The sequence below is a fragment of the Propithecus coquereli genome, unplaced genomic scaffold (assembly GCF_000956105.1).
Source record: "Propithecus coquereli isolate 6110/MARCELLA unplaced genomic scaffold, Pcoq_1.0 Scaffold292, whole genome shotgun sequence".
NCBI classification, from domain to species: Eukaryota; Metazoa; Chordata; class Mammalia; order Primates; family Indriidae; genus Propithecus; species Propithecus coquereli.
Genome location: NW_012148530.1, coordinates 1,131,711 through 1,133,291, shown reverse-complemented (window position 1 = coordinate 1,133,291; position 1,581 = coordinate 1,131,711). Strand labels below are relative to the sequence as shown.

Here is a 1,581-nt window from a genome sequence, read left to right as displayed (position 1 = left end):
TTGTTATTTTGTTATTATTTTTTATTTGTTATTCTCAGCCTTCTGACTTGCTATCTGCTGTTTCCTTATTGTTGATTGTGAGCTCATTGCTTCATTTTAATTTAGTGGAAGTTCTTTTAGTCTAACAGGAAAATGGAGAGCTGCTTCCTGCTGGTAGCCACAGATACCATTTCAGCCGCCTTTGAAAGTCCTGAGTCATCAGATACTGAAAACTTCTGCCCCCTTCTCATGGCTGGTCAATATTTAGCTTCCCAAGAGCTACTCATATACCCTCCGACACTCCCACCTTTCCTACATCTCTACCTCTGGCAAGGTTTTTGCACAGTTCCAAATCCTCAAGATTATAGTCCCGACTCAATATATTTTATTAAAATGAGAGATCTTTGAATACCTCTGCTACTTCTTGGAAGACCAGCACTCTCTCACGGAGTATGTCCTTTCCAGGGCTGTTTTGTTTTGGGCTTAGAGGGTCCTTAGAGCACCTAATCAGTGACAATCCCAGAAGTTGAAGACTAATGCTGTAGTTTTGTGCACTATTTTTTATTTATTAATTTGTGTTCACTATCATATCTCTTACAGTCAATGATATATAAGAAAGTTTCTCACTTGATTTTTTTTTCTGTTTTCTTACCTTACCAACTCTGTCTGAGCTGTTCCGTCTTCTTTTGAAGGAATAGCAAGTGTCAGTACAGATTTCACAATGAAAATATTTGACAGTAATTCCCCTAGACCCAGGTCTTTAAGGTGTTAGGTTGCTGCCTTGACTTGCTCCTTTCTTACAGTAGTGGAAGAGAACACAGAAAAAAGTTGGACTGATTGCTATTGAATTTTCATTCCATTATGCTTAGGCAGAAAATTCCTAGAAATGAGTTGATAATTAATAATTTTAAAATTTAATCTGTATTTGATTTTTTAGGGAGAAATTGGGCCTCCAGGACCACTAGGAAAAAAAGGAGCTCCAGGGATGCCCGTATGTTAATGTCATTATTATCAAAGTGTTTAAAATATTGTTACTACATAGCAGTAGTTCATATTCAGTGGTTCACAAAACTGTAGAAATACAGCAACGAGATTTTTGAAGTTCACTAATTCCATTCACTTGTATGAAAAATATTACATTTACGTCCATTTTTCTGGAGGGGTAAAGATTTCTTCAGATGCTTAAAAAGTTGGCCACCAAACATAGGTCAGAAACCCTTACTGTAGATAAATCAGAAAACAAATATGCTAGCTATAATATTAATTTTAAAAAATATTAAGTACCATGAGAAAGTCTAAAATTCAGTGAATGTTCTTTTTTCACTTTTTAAAAAATTTACAAATTTATTACACTGATAAAGGAGAACATGTTCAGAAGAGTTAGTGTGGGATGATCCTAAATCAGTGAGCAAATTATTTTAGATGTTTCAGGAATTGAAGGGACATATAAATTTGATATTAGATATTATGAAAATCCTGTCATGCATGTATAAAATTCCCAAAGTAAAATAATTTCTAAATTGCCAGAAGTGATGTTGATTTTAATCTATGAATCAAATTGCCTGTAATATTATAACTTTTTTTAAAGTAAAACAAATCACT

General features: G+C 33.9%; 1 protein-coding gene across 1 annotated transcript in view; it reads left to right on the top strand.

Annotated features, from left to right (window-relative positions):
• Nucleotides 1-1,581, top strand: part of COL21A1 (collagen, type XXI, alpha 1) — a 201,934-nt gene that overhangs the window by 179,531 nt on the left and 20,822 nt on the right. The window contains exon 16 of the mRNA XM_012648707.1: nucleotides 917-970. Coding sequence (XP_012504161.1) covers nucleotides 917-970 — 54 coding nt within the window. The remainder of the gene's footprint in view (nucleotides 1-916; nucleotides 971-1,581) is intronic.